The 21508-nt window shown below is 40.5% G+C and overlaps 1 protein-coding gene across 12 annotated transcripts in view; it reads right to left on the reverse strand.

The window, feature by feature from the left end:
- The window catches only part of Zcchc2 (zinc finger CCHC-type containing 2), a 62699-nt gene extending 53929 nt beyond the window's left edge, over positions 1–8770 (reverse strand). For all 12 annotated transcript variants that reach the window (XR_013089016.2, XR_013089024.1, XR_013089022.1 and 9 more), the window contains exon 1: positions 7454–8770. Coding sequence is in view for 1 of the 12 variants with exons in the window: in XM_076836774.1 (XP_076692889.1) it covers positions 7454–8392 (939 nt within the window). In the remaining 11 variants the exon portion in view is untranslated. The remainder of the gene's footprint in view (positions 1–7453) is intronic.
- Positions 8771–21508: the final 12738 nt, after the last annotated feature.

Below are 21508 nucleotides of genomic sequence, written 5' to 3' on the forward strand. Positions count from 1 at the left end.
ACACAATGGAGCTCAGCCAAAATAACATTTGCAAGTAAATGGATGGACTATGTGGTAAGTGAAATAAGCCAGACCCCAAATAAACAAAGGTCAACTGTTTTTGCTGATATGTGGAAGCTAACACAATAAGGGGGAGAGAGGAAAACAGATATTCAAGTTAAATGAAAGGGAATTAAGGTGAAGGAGGGGGATAGGAAAAGGAAAGCCAGTGAAATGAATCCAAAATAATTTTCCTATGTACTTATACAAATATACCAGAGCGAATCCTCTATCATGTACATCCATATGAATGGGGTTCTAACTAGAATATATATTCCATGCTTGTACAATTGTATCAAAATGAATTCTACTGTCATGTTTACATAGCTTAAAAAGAACCAAAAAAAATAGGGGCTGGATGTGGCTCAAGTGGTAGCACGCTCACCTGGCATGCACGGGGTGCTGGGTTCGATCCTCAGCACCACATAAAAATAAAATAAAAATGGTTGTATCCACCAAAAACTAAAAAATATTTAAAAAATTCTTTCTCTTTAAAAAAATAATAATAACACAAAAGAATTATAGAAGTACCAAAACTCTAACAGAATACACGTGCTACTAGAATTTGAAATTGGCAAAGAATCTTATAAGACTGCCAAAAGGATAATTAGAAAGAACATCATGCAAGAGGTGATGGCAGAAACCCAGCCCAGATGAAAGGCAAGACGTGAAGAAAGTCAAAGACCTATTAGAGGCCAGGGTCCATAATCACTGAAAGAAAACGTAGAATGATGAAATACTGATTTAGGAAGATGTATCTAGTAATAGTATCCAAAACAGGTGGAAGGGCTGAATACAGGGAATCAGGGGACTACTGTAAGTGTCTAGGCCCAAAGTCCCAAAATAGAACAGTGTCAGCAAGAATAAGGAAAGGGCAGCCAGGACATGAGGGGAGAAGAGGATTAAGGTGATCAAACAAACCTGGGTGACTGAAATATAATGAGAGCACTGAATGATTTGGAAGATCCTTTTTTATCAATGATGTGTTCTTTTAAAACAGATTAAGTTTAAAGTGACAGCTGACCTTCTGGGAGATTACATAGGCATGTGCACACACAAATATTTTCATTGGCTCACATGAGACCCATTGACAACCTAGTCCTTTAATGGGCCCTTCAAGGCTCTCTGTAGCCCAGCCACTATTGTCTATTTAAACATCTATAGTTTTATTTATCCATTTCAGCCAAATTGTGCTAATCATTCTTTGAACAATGTATGTACCTCACTGTTTACCCAGCATTTTCATGTACATTATTGCCATATTTTCTTCACAGTAGTTATATAAATTAGATGAGTATGCTATCCCTATCTTATACTAGGCACTCAAGCTTGGAAAATGACCTTTCAAAACCTAAATCTCACCTCAAATAAACCACCTGAATGAGCATCAGACAGTTCTAATGAACCAAGACAAGTGGAAAAGAATAAAAGGTCACTTATTCCCTGGAGCATAGAAACAGAAGGAAATGGACTACCAAGGGCTCAAGGCTCTATCACCTGTAACATAAACACCTGACTAGGCACTTCCCTTCTACAATGATAATTTACAAAAATAGGAACCAAAAATAGTTCCCGAATGAAGGAGGCTTCTGTCACAAAGAATTCTGGTTAAGTACTACTACTACATACAATCTTCCTTAATGAACAATATAGCCACTAACATTAAAACCCTGTATGCTGAGAGTAATTACAGGCCTTTTTGCTTGTTTTCAAAACAACAAACTTAACATTTCTCAAAAAAAAAAAAAATTAAATAAGCTACAAAAATTAGCCAGTTTGATAACATCTATAAAGAGAAAATATAAAAATTCTTTATGTAATTTAACAAAACTTCAAAACAGCTTTAACTTACAGAATAGTTTCCTAGTTAAATATGAAAACTGGTTAAAGATTTAAGTAGATTATAATTGCATGTTAATTCATGATATTCCAAATTCAAAATATGTATTTTCCCCATTCCCAATACAATATAGGAAGAACATATTTTAATGATCTGTAATTCAGAGAATTGCTTCCTTTCAGGTTTTAACAGATTCCTGGTGAAAAATAATAGTCCCAAATAAATGTGTCTCAAATACTGTCTTTTTAATAGTCCATCCTTCCGAACATCAATCTGTCCAATAGCAATAAAGAAATATATACAAAATACTCCACCACAGAGACTTTCATTAAGTGGAAAAGCAAAGGGAAAAAAAACTCACATTCCTGAAAATGGGAGGCTGTACCTTAGTGGAAAAGAAAACTGCACTAAACATTATTTTCAACCGTGAATGGTGTTCATGATACAGTGTGAATTATTATGCAACTTATTAATTCAATCACTACAACCTCAAAAGGTAGTTACCATGCCCACTTTACAGACAAGAATGAGGCCTGGGGGTTTTAGTGGCCTGGTTAATATTACAGAACTAGTAGGAGACCTTGAATTTAAACCTCTAACAAGGGCTCTATTAAACATGGCTATAGTTCAAGGCTTTTTGATTGCCTCTACAACATACTTTCAATCCCCCCCCTACCCCCGCAAAAAAAAAAAAAAAAAAAAGAAAAGAAAAAGTAGTAAAGAAAAATTTCTATGTAGATACATAGATATAAACATATCTTAGTTAACTTGAAAAGAATTTGCTTCCTTTCCACCCTCTTGCCCCCAGCACTCTTAGTATGACACTTGCCCTCAGGGTTTTTATCTGAGAAAACCATTGTACAAAAAAAATATACCTGGGAAAAAAATTAAAACATAATATATATACCTGGGGAAAGATACACAAAATTTTAGTGATTACTTGCTATTAAAATAATCACTACTTAATTAGGATATTTTAAAAAACCTCTTCCAAAGGCTCTTATAACTAAACTGCTGCTTTTATTCCATTATTCTTTGCTGCAGTTGCAGGTTATTCTTGCTCCACACTCTTCGAGATTCTATATCCACAACTACCTGCTACTGACTTCCATGCAAAGCTAATCTTCTACCTAAAATTGCTCATGTTTACTGAAGACCATGTAGCAGACACTAGAGTACTTGGTCACTGAATTCTACAATTCAAATACTAGTACTGTTATCATACCCAATGGTTTAAGTGAGGAATCCTTACACAGGCCCACTGCTCCAATGATACACTTTAAAATATTGAATATTCTTGCAGTGGTCAATGAATGAAATAAAGGTATCTAATGCCAGTAAGCATTAAAACTATTCTTTTGAAATCATTTTTTTTAAAGCATCTTTTTAGTCTAATACAACAGAAATCTTGACAAACTGTCCTTCTCATTTTACGTAGATGTTCCCTCTATTCTAGTTGGCAATCAAGCTTTCTAGAAGTAACAGCATTTGTGTTCAAATCTTTCAATTTTCATTTTCAGGCCCCAGCATTATCTGTATTGCAAAATTTGTGAAAGTATTTGGTCTACCAAGTATGATAAAGATAATTTATACTAAGAAAAAGTAACGATTTTGAACTTTTTTCTTTTACTAACTTTACTAATTTTAACAAGCCGCAGTCAATGAATTCTTGAAAGTTCAAATGATACTGAGTTCAAACATGATTTATAGGCTTAAACGACATTAAAATATAGCATTGCATGTCTTAGTGTTAAAAGTTTTTATCCTTCCTTCAAACTTTAGTACTATTTGCTAAGTCAGGCAACTAAAATTTAAGGATCCTGAAAACTCAACCATCAGAGAATGGCTAAACTCATAATCCTGACACCACTACTATGTCTATTTATTTTATGTTTCTTACATATTTTTATTGCTATTTGGGGGGATAAAGCTCCAATATTAGAATATCCATGCTCATGAATACCTCAGTGTCTTAAGCATGCAAACATAGGAAGCTTGTCTTGTTTGGTGTCTCCTCAATGAAGCAGCAACAATACTAGTAACCTTTAAAATACTTAGGCAGTTTCCTGTTCCTAACACATACTTAATAATGTAGCTTCCTAGTAATATAAAGAGACCTATTTTTGAAACCAGTCAGGTGTTTTCAACTATACTATACTATACTATACTACACAGGTGGTCTAATACACCAATCACACATATTTTGTAGGACATTATCAATGAGTATTTTCACTACTATTAATAAACTTACTGAAATCTTTAAGTTATTGGATGTAACATTTACCAAGACATCATCCAAATCACATTGAAAATGAAAATCCTCTGGAAATGACAAAATGTAAAAACATACTTGTTCAATCTTTTTGTTTTCTAATATGACCCAGTAAGTATATTCTAGTGGTAATCTGTGGACTTGCCCTCTCAACTATTAACATTGTAACCATGACACTTATGTGCTGAAAGGGGGCAATTCTAAGGCTTGTAACTAATATCGAAATGCACTTTCTATGAAATCTACCAAATTATGCTCTTGGTCCATGTGTGATTATACCACAATGAATCCCAATAATATAAATATTATAAAGCACTATTTAAAACAATAGGAGAGATCAGTAAAGCAAGTAAATAGGAAGCAAAGGGAAAGAGGAGATACAGGGAATGAGATTGGTCAAATTAGCTGTATGTCAGAATATGGCATAACGAACACCACTATTATAACTATAATATACCATAATTTTTTTTAAAAAATAAGGGAAAAAGCATGTTCTACTTGTAAACGTCGTATTTTTTTTTTTAAAGAGAAACTGCTTCATATTACAGAAACAAATCTTGAGGGAGCCAGGAACACTATTTTGGTCTATTATAATTTTTATTAAATAGAAAATTAGGAGAAAACTCTTATTTTATCCATTTAGTGGGGGTGAAAACACGCCGTTTGGAAGACCAAAGAGCTTCGCCTGAGCAGCAGTAAGAAAAAACAGGATTCCTAAGCAATCAGAAGTTGCTTGTGACCACAAGGTTACTTCCGGGGCAGGAAAGGGATACCCTACGAATTGCCGGTTTCCTACGGTACCGTCACGGCCAAACGGTCCAAGAGCATGCGGGTCAGGGACGCAGTGGGCGCCGCGGGCGCGGCCTGCCCTCCCGGGGACCCGGCACGGTCACGTGGGGGCGCGCGGCCGCCATCTTGCGGGGGTGGGGGAGGGAGGAGCCTGCGGGACAGGCCCACACCGCCGTCTGCGGGCCCACGCCGGCGCGTGACTGCCAAGTCCTCCCGCGGGCTACCGCGCCTCCACGCGCAGAGTGCGCGAGCCTCGGGCTCCTCCCAATAAACTCCGAGGTAGGCCCGCCCTCCCTGGGGACGCCTGGTGGAGCAAGGTAGAGCAACAGCTGGGGTGGACTGCAGCGAAGGAGGATTTAAATCAGCACCAGCAGCCTCGGAGTGACAGCCCAGGGGCAACAAGATCCGCCAAAACGACTTCAAGGCCCAAAGGAGCCACACCTGGAGGACTCGGAGGCCACTCTAATAAGCAGAAAATGCGAGGTCGTAACTAATAAGACAGAAATGATGGTACCACCCCAAACTCCCAGAGAAAAAAGTTCATCATACTAAGAGTCTAGAAATAGCCTTCAGTGTCACCTGTAGTACAATGTACCCCCTATGATTTATTCCCCCACTCCAATTGATGGCCACAGCACCGCACTTCCTGAGAACTAATGTGCTGAAATTAATGGCAGGATGCCCAACCTGCTTTGTCCACTCCTCCCAACACTCACTGGTTGCCAGAAAAGGCCATGCACTGCGGTCAAGATAAAAATCTCATTACTCTGGCTAGCACACATGGCTTCCCTTGGTCTACTTGCTTTACAATACTCATATTAAGAGCAAAAATTTAAGGAAAAAAAAATCTAGAATTTGAAAATCCAAAATCAGCGATGTACTCCGTTATCCTTATTGGATGGTATGAATGGAATGATACAAGCGGTTCCGGTTGTGAGACAGTTCATCAGATCTAGAATTCCAGGTTATCTTTACAATATACACTATTACAAGAAAGAATGTTAGGATATCTAACTAAGCATTGTGTCTGATTGCATTCATGCTTTCTTTTTTTAATGGCTATGCTGCATCTTTTCAGATATATTGGTGAGTAGGATTAAGGGTGGAATGAGCTTTACATCATAACACACACTTGTATGCTAGTAGAACACAGACACTGGAGAATAGTAAAAATTCACACTCAACAAGAAAATGCTAGGTACTAGCATTACTATACCTGAGTTTGGTAATTCTACACCGTAAATTAGTCACTTCACAGAATCCTGGTAGTTTAAAGGAGGCGCTCAGCCTAAATTCTGTTAAGTCCTTTTCAGCCCCCAAATGACTTGAGTCCATGGGTACTGAGTTCACACAGCCGTTAATGAAACATAATCCCCAATTTTAGCACTAGGATAGTGAATGACAGCAAATACATAAGTTGAATTAACTTTGAAGTGAGGTGGGAAATCCCCTTTTCCACTAAAGCATCCTAGAGATCACTTAAGTTAAAATGCATGACATCCAAATCAATATTTTGAAAAGTCTGATCCACAAAAATAAGCTCTTAATGTACATGGTTTTTACTCTGAAACCTACCCCTCTTTCTCCCTTAAATTGTCACTTTCAAGGCCTTTATTAGGCCTAAATAAATTTTCATAGCTCTATAAAAATTCATTTTTTTAATGTTTGTGACAAGTGGCTCATCTAGATTCTCATCTACTTTACTTTGGCGTTTAAATAACTCCTTTGGACAATATTAATGCCTATAATAAAAGCCAACAGATATTCCAGTGTTAGAAAGTTGGTTATAAAGGGCATAACCGGACGACCCTCCGAAAGGTTTCTTTATCCAGACCACCTGCCTTACCACTTAGTTCTGTCAATTCACAGATCTCCACATCAGGTTTCTTCTGGGAGTACCAAGTTCTCTGAATTCCTATTCCAAATGACCTACACGACTCCACTGAATACATACACTGGCATTAAACATAACAAATAAACAAACAAACAAAAAAAAAACAGTCCCTTTATGCCAAAGATAAGGGCAACACCTTTCGGTCACCTCCCCCTGGGAGTAAGGTAGAGCTTTAAGACCAGTAAGCCAGAAAGGGGAGGTAGGCACTGCCCGGGGCTAGATTGCCGTTACCAGGCTCTTCTAGCGCTCCACTTTTCCCCTGCACCTAGTGCGCAGAGATGCTCAAGGCCAAAAACGTCCCGAGACCTTCCGTCCGAAAAGGGCCCTGGGATGGGAGCTACACGTCTTCCGTGGCAACTCCGGCACGGAGCAGACTTCTAGAGCATTCTGTTATGGCGGGTGGCTCTGTGTGCATGGGGTGGGGGGAGGGAGGAGGGAGTGGAACTGAACAGCCCATCAAAATGAAGACCAGGACTCCCAGGCTGTGAGCCTCGGGGTGGGAATCCCGAGCCACCTGCACCAGAGTGGGGCTAGGTCAAGGGGCGTTCCAGGGCGAGGCCCGAGAGGCCGTCGCGGCACTGACTGAACCGCGAATCTTGGGAGGCTCCGCGCGCCTTACCTGGGCCCTGGAGCCCGCAAAGTTGCACGACTCCACCTCCGTTTCTTCGGGGCCCCCGCGGAGCGCGGTGCGGAGCCTTTCCAGATGCTCCCTCAGGGTGACCCGCTGATGGAAGGAGAAAGCCGGGTGCAGTGAAGCCATGGTGAAGAGCAGCAGCAGTTCCTCCTGGGCCCTGAAGCCGAGCCCGCCTCCTGCCCCGGGCTCGGCGCCGCCGCCTTCCGGGCCGGAGCCGTCCTTCTCGGCATCCTGCTCGCCGTGGCCGTCCTCGCCACCCGTCTCGTCCTCCGCGGCACCCCGCGAACCCTCGCCTCGGGCCGCGCGCAGGCTCTTGAGCACCGAGTCCACCTGGGGCAGGAGGCGGTGAAGGCGGCCGGCAGCCTCCCGGTTTTCCGAGCCCAGCAACGCCAGGTAGACGATGAGGCGCGAGCGCACGGCTGGCTCTCGGAAGTCAGCCAGAGGCCCTGGGTCCAAGAGGCCGTTGGCCTTGGCCTCGGAATCGCGCAGGTAGTGGTAGTCCTTGCGCGCCAGGTCTTCCAGGCACGAGCCGAGGAAGCGCAGCTCCAGCGGGTTGCACAGGTCCAGCAGCCCGCACATGAACTCCAGGCGCTGCGCCGAACCCAGCACCAACCCGAACCACTCGTACACACGTTCCTGCTCGCGCAGCGCCGCCGCGGGTCCCCCGCCGCCGCCCGGCATGCCCGCCCCCGCCGCCGCCCCGCCAGCAACAGGCGGCCCGAGCCCCCGGGGCAGCGGCGGCTGCGGAGGCTGGGGGCCCCGCGGCGGGCCCGCGGGCGGCGGCGGTGGCGGCGGGGGGCGGCAGTCGCGGCGACGGCGCGGCGGCGCCTTAGCGCCCGGCCGCGCGTCCGCCTCGGGCTCCTCCACCTCGGGCGGCGGCTCAGCAGGGTGCGTCGGCTTCAGCGGCAGCTTCATCCTCAGCATCCTCGGCTAGGGCGGCGCGGACATGCGAGCGGGGGCGGGCGGGAGGGGCCGCGGGGCGGGGGCCGAGGCGGCGGCGCGGCCGTCAGGAGCGGGGCCCCTCCATGCCGCCGGGGGAGGGCCGGGGGTGGGTCTGGACCGGCGAGGGGGGCGGCGGCCGGCCGGCGGGGTCGCTGGCGTTTTCTTCCCGGGCCGGAGGCGGGGCGTGCCCGCAGCGGCTCCTCCCCCTGGGCTCCGCGCCGGCAATGGGAGCCCTGGTGCGGGTGGGAGCGAGCAAGCGTGTCCTCCTTCCGCCTCCCCTCTCTGTCGTCCGCACTGGGTTGGGGCGGCGGCGCCTGAGCGGTTCCCTCGCGAGCCGGCAAGGACCCAGCGGCTGGGAGAGGAGGAGGAGCGGCTGGGTCGGGCGGAGACGCTTGCGGGCTCCGCGCACTGCAATTCAGCCAATCAGAGATCTGAGTTGACGGTTACGTAGATCTCTCCGCCCCAGAGACCGCCTTTCTCGGAGAAGCCACGCCCAACTGCTGCCTGGCTGGCTTCTCTTGCGACTTCCGCGAGGTCCTAATGTCTGTCGTTTCCTGTGGCTGGAGGAGACCGGGTGAGACCTTGGGGCTAGGTGGTCTCACCAGGGCACGGGGAGAAGCGTGAGAGGCTCAAGTTAGAGGAGGAAAGTGGGCGACTTCATTTTTCCCGAGGACCCAGACCCCGTTTTGACGACTGACACCCCACTGCTGTGCTCCTCGCGTCAGCCGCCTGCTCACCTCTGCCAGCACCGTCCCGGCGCCCTGAGCAAGTCCCGGGAACCGGCATTTCACCCTAGGGACCACGCAGACCCCAAGACGAACCCGTTCAAGTCCTCCACCGCCTGGTGTGCTTTATGAAAGTCAGCAATGAGATTATTCCCACTTTGTAAAACTTTACAGGGATCATTTGTGTTGATTCTCCGTGTCGCAGATCAGAGAATTGGGCTGGGATGCAAAGCTGGGGTGCAAGGCTGTGGCGGTGACTTGGGGTCCCGGACATTTGGACCGCGAGCTAGCCGCCAGGCCCAGACTGGCTGCTCTGTGCGGAGGTGGGGACTGGAGACCTGACCCGCCGCTGGCCCAACGGTTACTTCTGGTCTGTAAAGCTCTTAAAAGATTATTTCCACGGTAGTTTGGGGTGAAGCCCTCCCGCAAGTTTCTTTTGGAAATCATTAATTTGCTAAATAACGTTTTGGTGCCCAACTCTAACACTTTGAATCCTTGTGCCTGTATGAATTTCCTATGACTCAAGGAATGTAATAAGGTACCACAGGATTTAAATTTTTTTTTAAGGTTTAAAGGCCTCCAAAATGTCTTTCACACTGTTGCTTTTTTTAGTGATATAGTCCAAATTTTTAAAACCCAGAGGGATCATTTGAGGGTTAATTTTTTTTAAAAGGTGGTTTAAAAACAACAACAATGCTTTAAGTTAAGAATTTCTACTACAACTATATAATGGACAAAAATAAGACATCACATTGTAACTCCAAGATGTTGGGACATCTGTTGGGAGAACATATGTTGAACCCTCTTTATCTCACAACTTTATGCTTTATAACTCAGTATAAATTTGAATTGAACCTTAAATCATCTTCGTGAGAGATGGAAAATTATTTCAACATATTTCAGGTTGGCAAATACATGAAAATCATTCTTTAATGTAACCTGCTATTTTCTTAAATTCTTTGAGTGTAATTTAAAATCAGACAAACTTATAAGGACTGTTATTAAACCATCCTTGTCCCATTTTGCTGTCAACCTGAACTACTGCTGCCTTTTCTCCTACTCCTACGTTTCTAAAGCTTAGGATTGACTACTTTAAGCAATCAATAATAGTACTAACCTTGCTAGATATGCACATGTCCTTTCTAGATCTGCATGCTTATATAGTGAACAAATGCTTCACTTCCAGGTTGATTTTTACATGGGACCTAAGAAAAGGGTCTTTACATTTTCTTGACAACAAGAATCCATTTGGTATGAATGCTCCACAACATTTGATGTATGAATTTTACATCAGAATTCCTATTTGTGAATTCTTTTGTCTTTCTAGGTTTGGCCAACATTAGAAAATGCAATGATAGGGGCTGGGATTGTGGCTCAGCGGTAAAGCACTAGTCTAGCATGTGCCGGGGCCCTGGGTTCAATCCTCAGCACCACATAAAAATAAATAAACAAAACAAAGGTATTGTGTCCAACTACTTCTAAAAAATAAATATGTGAAAAAAGCAGTGATAAAAGCTCCTAAGCATAAATGGCATAGACTGTCACTTAATGACTTGAGTCATCATCCATAAGCTCCACAGTTTGCTTTTTATCCTCTCAGTGAGTTGTTTTAGGACCCTTTATTTCTCCACACTGAAACCAGACCAGCCCTCAGTGCTGTCTCTGCCCACATAAATGACAAGTAGAACACATTCACTAAGATTGAAGTACCACTGCAGTGCTTTTAAGGGAGAAGCCTATATGGGAATCCTAGAGTGAGATGGGAGTGTGTTTAGTTGGGAAAAACTGCCCTGGTTCTCATGACTCCCTAGGAAGGTATTCCTCCCACTTGGCCTACCCTGTTGAGAATACCTGCTCTAGATTCTCTGATATTTTATATGTTCCCTGTATAATCTGATTAGATGGGCTAGATAGTCATGGTGGGAGTGTGTTTTTTATCTTAATCTTGCATAAAGGGATATATCCCATAAAAAGCATCTTCAAGCAAACAAACTGCTATTGTCTTTTGTCCCTAGATGGTATTTAATGCACAGTGTACTATTTTATGTGCCTCTTTAATAATGAAATATTATTATTACTGTCCATGTATTTCTATGTACCTAGAAAACTTATCAAGCTAAGATTGTACTTTGGATTAAGACACTAGCCAGTAATTGGGGAGACTTTACAACCCTCCCTTTTACAATTAGGTTACTGCAAGAATTTCACCAAAACCCCAGATAATTTGGTGGCTTAAGGCAAGACTGATAAATTTAATAATATCAACTCTATAAAAGGGTGCTCAAATCATCCGCTTCTACCTCATATAATATCCTGAAACAGCCAATCTGATCCATCCCTAAAATTTTTTCTATTAGTATTTGTGTTTGCCTGTTTAATTCCTTTATCATCACACTTCCTGTTTCCTCCATAATATAAATGTGTCAATGGCAATGACCATGTCTTTTTCAACTTTGTATTCTCCCGTTTGGCACATATCAGATGTCCATAAATGTTTGTTGAATGAGCAGACTAGTGAACAATGAAGCCAGAAATAAAGGCCAGAAGCTCCTGGGGCATTCATGTCTGACAGTGAAGAAATAGACATGTGTCCCAGCATTGTCAGACTTGTGCTGAGTCACTCCAGCTGATTTGGCTGAAGTTATACGCCAATGCCTGATCAATCTCTGAGTCCAGAGAAGTGGAGTCAGCTTTTCCAGAACTATTAGAATTCCCACAAAAGAAATTCAAGGCTATTGGAAAGGAAGAAGGAAAATGTGGAAGCTGGAGAAGCAACCAACATGTGTCCAATATCATCACACTTTATTGTTTTGATCATTTAAATTGTTCTGATTATAAGATATCTTATACACATTAGTTTTTGTTTGGTTAGATCACATACATCATTTAAAGCAGTTAAATATTAAATTCTTTTTAAAGAGTACACCCAAAAAGTTGATCTAAAGGTCTTAAAAACCAACACAGGTAAATTATACATTATGAACTTTACTGAATCCATGTACTTCTCAAAATACATGGCTACAGCAAATTATTGTTGAGTTGTTGATGGTCAAGTCAGCTTCAACCCACCATCTCTTACAATTTTGCCTTCATGAAAGAGTCCTGAATTTGTTCCAAGTATCTAGCCTTTTCCCAAAAAACCTGTCTGGCTTGGGGAAGTCCTTTCCTAGTAATTCAAGTCCTCTCCTATACCTTGACCAGGAAACCAATACAAAATCCTGTACTACTTATTGGTTGGTCATGATGGCCACTTCTCAAAAGGACCCACAGGCCCATATGAAGAGGCTCTTACTGGCCAAATCTGGCAAAATTTGAGTATCAAAAAGAGTAAGATGGCATTGATATTTTAAAAAGTCAGGAGGGATTAAAGGAATGAGGGATGGTGCTCAGAAAACTCTTTATAGAAGAATTCCAAAAAATATAGAAGGAACAGATCTTTGTGCAATGACCAAATACAGTAATTGGTTCAGGTATTTCCACTATCCTGGGCAGAATTGTTGGGAAAGGAGCCATTTACATGTTCTCAGAGCATCACCTCAATTAATTAAAAAAGGTATTTTTTTACATGCCTACATCTAATGGATGACAAAATTTAACCATGTGAACATCACCAATAATAGGACAGTCTAGTATTCTTCCTTGGATCATGGATATTATTGGAAATACACATTATTTGGAAATATTTTTTTTGCTAAAATGTTTAAAGTGAATCTAATCATGAGGAAATAAGACAAATTTAGACTATGGAATATTATATGAGATGACTAACCTGAATCTTCAAAAATATTAGTGTTATCAGAACAAATATAGGAAAGGTACTGTTGTGGATTAAATAAAACTAAAGAGACATGACAACTAAATGCAATTCATGATCTGATTGGATCCTGGATTGAAAAAAAAACTCTAAAAGACATTTTGGGTATAATTAGGTAAATTTGAATATGTATTCCTTATTAGTCAATAAATCAAAGCTTATTTTCTTAGGCAACATAATGGCATTATAATTATATAGGAAAAAAAGCCTTGTTTTCAGAAAGTACATGCTGAAGCCTTGAAGATTGGAATGTCATGGTATCTGCAACTTATTTCACATAGCTCAAAAAAATTAACAGAGAAGTAAAGCAAATGTGATAAAAACAATAGGTAAATCCAGGTGAAGGGTACATGGGCACACATTATTATTCTGTTTTACCTTTCTCTAGGTACAATTGTTTTCCAAAGTAAAATGAAAAAAAAATGAAAATCATAAGTATACATCCAGAGATTGAATAAAAATAAAATATAGTCATGCACAGGTTACTCAAAAAAGTAAAAAGGGCTGGAGATGTAACTCAGTGGTAAAGTGATTGCCTAGCATTTGTAAGGCCTTGGGTTCAATTCCCAGTATCATAGGAATACCTATTTTCAGATTTTTACTGTGCTTGTGTGAAATCAGTGAGTTTGTGATGTATACCATTGCTGCCATTGGACTTTGGTGACCTGCAGAACTATTTTAGAGGATTTGGGTGATGGTGCCAGAAGGATTAGAAATGATCAAAGAAATTTGACTAAATATTAAAAAAAATCAATAAAAGATATAAAGGGCTGGGTTTGTGGCTTTTGGTAGAGTGCTTGCCTAGCACGTGTGAGGCCCTGGGTTCAATTCACACAAAGATAAATAAATAAAGGTATTGTGTCCAACTACAATTAAAAAATAAACATTAAAAAATTAAAAAGAAATAAAAGATTTTTTTAAAAAGAAATTTGACTAAATCATCATTCTTTGGTCTCTAACTTCTGAGGAATCTGGGACTTCTGTTAATGACTCAGGCAGGCAGTCACATGGTTGAGAGGACTACCTGGTGCGAAATTCAGTTCTCAAAAAGCCCTCCCCAGCACCCTTTCATCCTCCCCGACCTAGTCCTCTGGCTGCAAGTTCTCAGGGGCATTTAAAGTGAGGGAAATCAGCCAGTGGCATCCTCCCAGCCTCTGCTCCCTGCTGGGGACAGCTCTGTTGATGGCTGCCCCACATCTACCTCTTTAGCAAGCAACATGTGTTCATGTATGTAAATACATATATACATACATTCTTTAAGGTTTTCAACATGCAGGATCATAAATCTGTAAATGAACACAGTTTTCTTTTTCATTTCCATTAGTATGTCTTTTATTTCTCTTCCCTGATTGCATTGGCTAGAATTTCTATTTCAAAGCAGATAGAAGTGGTAAGACATGACAGCCTTGCTTTATGCACAATCTTTTTATTTAATTTTTTTTAGCTGTAGTTAAACACAATACCTTTATTTTATTTTTATGTGGTGCTGAGGCTTGAACCCAGTGCCTCACACATGCTAGGCAAGTGCCCTACCACTGCACCACAACCCCAGCCCTTTTATGCTCAGTCTTACATCAGGCTGTATTTCAAGTTTCCGAGAGGTTTTTTTGTTTTGTTTTGTTTTATATCATGAACAGATGTTGGATTTTTTCCAATGCTTTTTCTGGGTCTGTTGAGATGATCATGTGTTTTTTGTACTTTATTATATGGTGTATTACATTATACAGTATTCAGATATTAAACCAACTTTGCATTCCTGGGACAAATTCTATTTGGTAATGATGTAGAATACTTTTTATTTGTTGCAGGGTTTCCCTTGCTATTATTTTTCTGAAGATTCTTCTTTCCATCTATCCTCATGAGGAACATTGCTTTGCATTTTTATTTTGATGTCTTTGGTTTTGGTATCAGGTTAATACTGGTCTACTGGAATGACTTAGGAAATGTTCCTCCCACTTCTATTTTCTGGGAGAGTTTAAGGTGTTGTTATTTACATGATTTATAGATTCTTTCCTGGGAAAAGAACTGGGCCTGGGATTTTCATTGTGAGAATATTTTAAATTACAAATTCAAGATTTTTACTTGGTGTAGGTCTATTCAGATTTACTCTCTTTTGTTGAATCAGCTTGGTAATTTTTTTTTTAATACCAAGGATGGAAATCAAGGGTGCTTAACTCCCAAACCACATCTACACCCCTTTTTTAAATGTTTTATTTTGAGACAGGGTCTTGCTAAATTGTTTAGGGCCTTGCTGAGTTGCCAAGGCTGGCTTTGAACTTGTGGTCCTTCTGCCTCAGGCTCCCAAGTTGCTAGGATTACAGGCATGTGCCACTGTGCCTGGCTCAGCTTGGTGATTTTTATCTTTCTAGAATCTGTCCATTTCATCTTCATTTTCTAGTTTGTTACTGTAAAGTTCTTCATAGTATTCCCCTAAAATTCAGTTTTATTTTCTATAAGGCCAATAGTAACATTGCTTTTTTCATTCTTGTTTTTGGTAATTTGAGTCTTCTCAGATTTTTTCATCATCAGTCTACCTAAAGTTTTGCCAATAGTTTTTCAAAAAATCAACTTTTAATTTAATTGAGTTTTCTCTATTGCTTTTCTGTTTCTCATTTCATTGATTTCCTGTCTCGTCTTTATTATTTCCTTCTTACTGATTGGTTTGGGTTCAGTTTTATTTTTTTCTAGTTTATTAATGATGGAAGTTTAGATTATGAACTGAGATTATTATTCTTTTCAATTAAAGGTGTGTTTAAAGCTGTAATTTTTCTTCTACATATCATTTTGGCTGCATCCCATGCCTTTTGATGCTATTCTCTATTACATAGAAAGTATTTCCCTTGAAATATTCTTTAGGCTGAATAATCTCTTTTGAGTTATCCTCAAATGCATTGACTCTTCTTCTGCCACATGAGATCTGCTATCCCCACTAAGGAATTTTTCATTTCAGTTATTGTACTTTCCAATAGAATTTCTGTTTGGTTCTTCTTAATAATTCCTATCAGCATGTTCTCTATTTGATGACATGCTGTTGTAATCTTTTCCTTTAACTCTTCAGGCATTTTGTCCTTTCATTCTTTGAATATAGTCTTTGTTCACTACCTCCAACTCCTGGGCCCCCTCAGAGATGGTCTCTATTGACTACTTTGTCCTCCCTGTGTATGGGTCATACTGTTTCTGTGTCTCATAACTTTTTATTGAAACCTGAATATTTTATATAATATGTTGTAGCAACTTTAGATTCTAATACCATTTAATTGTGGGTGGTGATTTTTATTATTTTGTTCATTTGTTTTATGACTTGCCTGGATTAACTGTGGAGTCTGGCTTCCTTACAACATGCATCAGCTGCCCTTTCTGCTCAGTTATGATTGTTATTCTTGTTTTTATTGTTGTTGCTGTAAGCCTGACTTCCTAGGGGTTAGCTCTGGGTCAGGGCATCTTAGTGGTCAGCCAATTACTGAATAGAAAGTTGCGTTTAAGCACTACCTCTAATAAAGCTCCTACCCTTTATGAATGGATTTGTGTTTAAGTTGAAGATCATATGCCCTGTGCAGGCAGTTTGCACCTCTGCCCTTACTGTCTGTGCCACAGAATCTTAAAGGCTCATCATCTTTCCTGAGCATGTGCACAACCATGCACATGCAGGGGTCTTCCAGATTCCTACTGACATTTGGGAGCTTATCAGGGACTACCATGGCTGACTCAGTCCCCAGATGACACTGTTAAAGCTGGTGTGTTACTTATCCCAACCAATGTTGCAGCTAACTTGAGGCTAGCTAGCTTCAATGCTGGACTTCCCTAGTTGTTAGCTACTGTGATCGCTATTGTTTTTGACAAGGCCCCGGGACTACAGTTCTTTTTTTTCAAGGTCTGCTACAGGTGAAATCCTCCCCCTGTGGAAGCAACCTCCCTCACCTACTCACACTGATGAAACTGTAGAGCCAGAGGAAAGGGGTAGGTGGGAGCAGCTCCAGGATAAAGAACCACAGATGCTCTCTGATCTTACTGAAGTTCAATAATGTGTATTGAAGAAATTCTTCTCAACTTTTTATATGATTGGTCAATTTACAGAGTCCTGAAATGGTTGTTCCTGATAATTTTATCCAGTTTTTTATTGCTTTGGGGGGAAAGGATTTGCTATACTTACCCTTTTTATTTCTTCTTTTTCTTTTTCTTTCTTTTTTTTTTTTCGTGTGTGTGTGAGAGAGAGAGAGAGAGAGAAGAGAGAGAGAGAGAGAGAGAGAGAGAGAGAGAGACCCACTGCTCTACTACTGAGCTACATCCCTAGATATTTTTTTCTTTTTTTAAATTTTGAGACAGGGTCTTGCTAATTTGCTGAAGCTAGACTTGAACTTGTGATCCTCCTGCCTCTGCCTCCTGAACAGCTAGGATTACAGGCATGCACTAACTCGCCAGTTTGCCTTTTCTTTTTAAATTAGTTTTTATAGGGCTACAATATACTTTTCATAGTTTAGTTAATTCTGTTTCCACTTCATACAAAATGGAAAACTTTGTGGGAAATGCTCATAGTAAACATCTCCACCTCTAGATTTTATGCCTTAGTTACCATATATCCACATACATTCTACAAAAAAAAAAAAATTCAGGATTTGTATTAAATAATGATTAAGCCTGTTTTCATTCAAAAAAACAGAAACTCTTTTAAGGGAGAAAGAAAATTACAACAAAAGTTCTTTACATGTGTTTTGCATCCGTGAATAGCACATATCTTTTCTTGTAGTTTAAAATTCTTGAAACAAGAAAGCCTTTATGTTTGAGAGACTAGTACTTAGAATAATGGCTCTACTTATCTGACTGTCTAAAATGTGCAGAGGGTTATTCAGGACAGAGGTATTATGTGTCAATTGAGTGATCCATGTGTGCTTGCAATACCTTTGCCCTGGGCAAGCACACAAAACTGAATTTGTATACCTTTCACATGGGGAGAGAACTGGTGTCCACCAGTATTTTACAACTACATTAGTGCTAGTCACTAATATCTCTTAGAAGCCTCAGAAGTGGAAATTTTGCCATTTCTGACTATTCTAGCCCATAGCATTATACTTGGTGAAAAGTTGTTAGGTTGTGGTTCTTGTTTAGTTGTTTTTATTTCTTGGAGGATAAATAATTTATCTACTTTTCCATGCTTTTAGATTACATTGTTTTCTCTGCCCTAAAATTATCTCTTGGTGAGATTACTGTTAATTTTATACTACATATATGGGTGTGTTAATATTATGCTATGTGTATGCTATTTTATGCTATGTGCCTGGTTCTACCACATTTATCTATTCTGGAAAGTTAATTTTTAGCAACTAGGGAACATGTTTATCTAACTTGCCAAGAATAGGCACTTAGGTTCCTGTTTTATTCATCCTCTGAAACGTTTCTCATCTCCTCCCAATTCTATCTTAGCCATCCTCGAGGACACAACTCAAATTGCCACTCTTCCAGGGTCTCTCCCCTAGCTATTCCACCTGGAAATGGTCTTTTCCTCTTTCCTTCCCAGCTTCATTCAGCAAATTTGTATTGAATGCCCACTTCTTATAAGACGCCACGTAAGTAATAGAAGTTATGTAAAAGTTCTCTGTACCAAATAATTTTGCACTTGTAGATATGTATTTCTTTATCTTATTTCCTCCCTTAAATCATGAGTTACTTGGGGGTGTATCCTCCTCCTCATTATTCATTGAGTTTCTTGTACAATTTACAGGGTAATTATATGTAGTAAAGGTTCAAGAAAAAGTTTAATTTATAAGATACTTTGTAAACTTTCCTTAAATAAGTATATGCAGACACAAATAGTTCCAATAGTTGTACTCTTTAATCATTCCACCCAAAATAACCCAACAGAGGCATGGAAATAAACTTTAAAGCTATTCAAAACCAGGCGCCTCCTCACATCTCCATAATCACTCCTACCTGGCATCCTTCCACCCCACCCTGTTATTTTCCCTGGCTGTGTAAGAATATTCTCTCTCTGTCTCTCTCTCACCAAATAAACATAACACCATATAAAGCATTGAACAGTCTCGGTCTCCATAGATTCCCATGTGGTGTACTTGAATGCACAGGGTTAGTACTAAGGAACCATTAGAGATCACTGGACATAAAACTTTAAATCCTTCACCAATATCCATCCTCCTTCACAGAATGAAGCATACAGGAGGTAGTTGAGTGACTGCTAAGGTCTCATGGTTTTAAAGTTTCATGAGTTTATGTAGACTGCCAGAAAATAGAACATCAGACTTTGTTGTACACATATTGTCTATACCACTTGCACATTTTAGCCTCTGTTTCATTTTGCAATGTGATGATGAGCAATCTTTATGAATGTCATTCTCCCAGTCTAGAAGGCCCTTCCCACCTCTTCTCGATTGATCTAAGTCCTGTCATTTTTCAGTGTCAGGTCCCACCACTCCCAGAAAAGAACAACCCGCCTTTCCCAACCATCCAGTCCACTGGGAGCTCCTCTCTCTGAGCTGTTGCAACACTGGTCACCCAGTTCAGCAACCATGCAACCAGGTTTCCCCCTTGTTTCTGTGTATGATTCTTGTGTATCCTTTGGAACAGGGGCCACACTTGATACTTCTCTGTATGCTTCTCTATCAAATACATATACTGATTCAAGCTTGATTTTAAAATTCAAAGATGGTCACGTTAGTAGACTGCTAAAAATCTTTCAGTAGCATTGGTCAAATAAAGGATTTTTGCACAAATTATATATGTGAAAACTGTTTTGGAGGAGTGGTGGTTCTGGGGATCAAACCCAGAGCCTCTCGCATACTAGGCAAGTGCTCTATCACTGAGCTATATCCCCAGCCCACAAACTGCTTTTAACAGGATATTTACTTTAGATAGCTTAAAGTAGCTTATTTTACCAAGAATACGGGCTACTTTTAGACTGTAGACTCCTGCAACCATTTTGTAAAGTAACAACATTCTCAAGAATCTTAAAACTTTTTGTACCTTTTAGGACACCTACTTCTAGGAATGTATCCTAAGGAGATAAAAAGAAAAATACTTTATATGCAAACATATTTATAATAGATCATTTTTTAAAATTTTTTATTGTTGGTTGTTCAAAACCTTACATAGTTTTTGACATATCATATTTCACACTTTGATTCAAGTGGGTTATGAACTCCCATTTTTACCCCGTATACAGATTGCAGAATCACATCGGTTACACATCCACTGATTTACATATTGCCATACTAGTGTCTGCTGTATTCTGCTGCCTTTCCTATCCTCTACTATCCCCCCTCCCCTCCATAATAGATCATTTTTAATATTAATGTTTAAAAATAACAAATGAACAACTACATCATATGTATGAGAGAATTTTGTATAACTGTTAATGTAGCTGGCAAAATTTGGATCAACATAGGGAAATGCTGTGATAAAACATAGGGAAAAAAATAAGGACACGGGACTGTATATATGACATGGTCAAAAAACAATATGCAAATATAAGAGTAGAAAAAAAAGAAATGGAAAGTAATACAACAAAAACATGAGTTAACTTTTTTTTTTTTTGTAGATGGACACAATGCCTTTATTTTATTTATTTGTTTTTATGCAGTGCTAATGATCGAACCCAGTGCCTCAACGCCAGGCAAGCACTCTACCACTGAGTTATAGCCCCAGCCCTTGAGTTAACTTTTAATGGCAGGATTGTCCTTTGGATTTTTTTTCTATTTTCCTGTTTTCTGTTTTCTAATTTACCACAATTAAGCATATATTAATTTTGGAATGGAAAACAAAATCATTTCAAATAGGGGGACATCAAAGATTTAAGTGTCAAGCAAAATTCTTTTCAAGTATCTTAGTGAGTTAGTGGCTGAAGCCTGTGTGTTTGTCAAAATAGTCTTTTCCTGCACAGGTGAAGAATGGTTTGACTACTTGGTCACTGATTAGAGTCCGTTCCTAATGCGTTCTGGTGCCTGTCATCCCATGCAGCCTGGGGTAGACTGTATTTCTACAGAGCCGAGGATGAGCCGTGAAGGAGAGAAGGAAGCAGGATTGTAGGTTGCTTTCCTCCATCTCACGAACAGAACACTCACTGGGTCAGGTAGAAAGCCTGGCCGTGGGCTCTGCAGGTTAGGCTGATCTGGATGTTAGAGATTCTCAGTGGCCTTTTCACACCAGGGAATTACAGAGAGGGTAGTTAAGTCGGGTTGCATGCACGCAGGTCCTGAGGCAGGTTCTGAGGCCCCTCCTGGGCACATTTCTGACCTAATAAAGTAGATGCATTTTGTTCAATGCCAGGATAAATTGGCATGGTTCCAAACTTTTAAGTCTGTTTAAAATTCCTGTTTGGGAACATCTGCCTTAGAATAACCAGTTTATTTTAACCAAGTTAAAAGGTAGAAAAGAACAATGATGATGAACAGGATCAGATAATCCCGCCAAAAGGGAGAAAGAGAATATCCTGAGAAACAGAACTGAAACTTAAGTAATAGGAGGAAAATGAAACGAAACTGAAACTTACCAACACAATTTAAACAAAACAAAACAAAACAAAAAAAGCTCTGACCTTTAAAGTCCCAGCAG

The sequence above is a fragment of the Callospermophilus lateralis genome, chromosome 17 (genome assembly GCF_048772815.1).
Source record: "Callospermophilus lateralis isolate mCalLat2 chromosome 17, mCalLat2.hap1, whole genome shotgun sequence".
Lineage (NCBI taxonomy): Eukaryota > Metazoa > Chordata > Mammalia > Rodentia > Sciuridae > Callospermophilus > Callospermophilus lateralis.